At 53.6% G+C, this 634-nt stretch overlaps 1 protein-coding gene across 1 annotated transcript; it reads left to right on the top strand.

The window, feature by feature from the left end:
• Positions 1-47: 47 nt before the first annotated feature.
• Positions 48-608, top strand: Tsp_15467 (retrovirus-related protein; the record flags this gene model as incomplete). The annotated part of the gene is made up of 1 exon (XM_003366998.1): positions 48-608. A coding segment is annotated over exon 1 (561 nt), but the record flags the coding sequence as incomplete, so codon positions are not given.
• Between the last annotated feature and the right edge of the window lie 26 nt (positions 609-634).

The following is a 634-nucleotide window of genomic DNA, read 5'->3' as shown; positions in this document are numbered from 1 at the left end:
AGAAAGCACCCAACTCTGCGCCTGGTGCGGACAGGATCACCATTCGTATGGTGCGGATGGCAGATCCAGGTGCGATGATTCTCACCAGGTTCTACCGTGCCTGTCTACTAAGAAAATGGGTGCCCCTGCAGTGGAAGCAATCCGTGTGCAAGCTCCTTTATAAGGACGGGGATAAGGAGCGCCTCGCCAACTGGCGGCCTATCGCCCTGGAGCCCGTGTTACAGCGGGTGCTCAGTGCGGTAGTCGCCAGCAGAGTGACGAACTGGGCGAGGGCAAACGGGTTGATTTCCTTGGAAGCCCAGAAAGGCTTCCAGCCAGCTGATGGTACCTCCGAGCACAATTTCGTCATGGAGGTTGCAATTCAAGAGGCAAGACGCACTAATGCACAGCTTGCCATCAGCTGGTTAGACATCTCCAACGCCTTTGGCACAGTGTCGCACCAATTGTTGTTTTCGTTGTTGGAGCGCTATGGGCTGGACCCGATTTTTACCAGTTTTATCCAGAATTTGTATAAAGACGCGACAATTGTAGTCAAAGGCGCCAATGGAACCCACGTTACCGCGCGCTGGTCAGTCGCGGGAGTACCGCCCAGGGTGACTCCTTGGCAAGTGTTATATTTGTTTTTGTGTTTGTT

The sequence above is a fragment of the Trichinella spiralis genome, assembly GCF_000181795.1.
Source record: "Trichinella spiralis strain ISS 195 chromosome Unknown Scfld5031, whole genome shotgun sequence".
NCBI classification, from domain to species: domain Eukaryota; kingdom Metazoa; phylum Nematoda; class Enoplea; order Trichinellida; family Trichinellidae; genus Trichinella; species Trichinella spiralis.
This window is presented reverse-complemented; position numbering and strand designations above follow the sequence as displayed.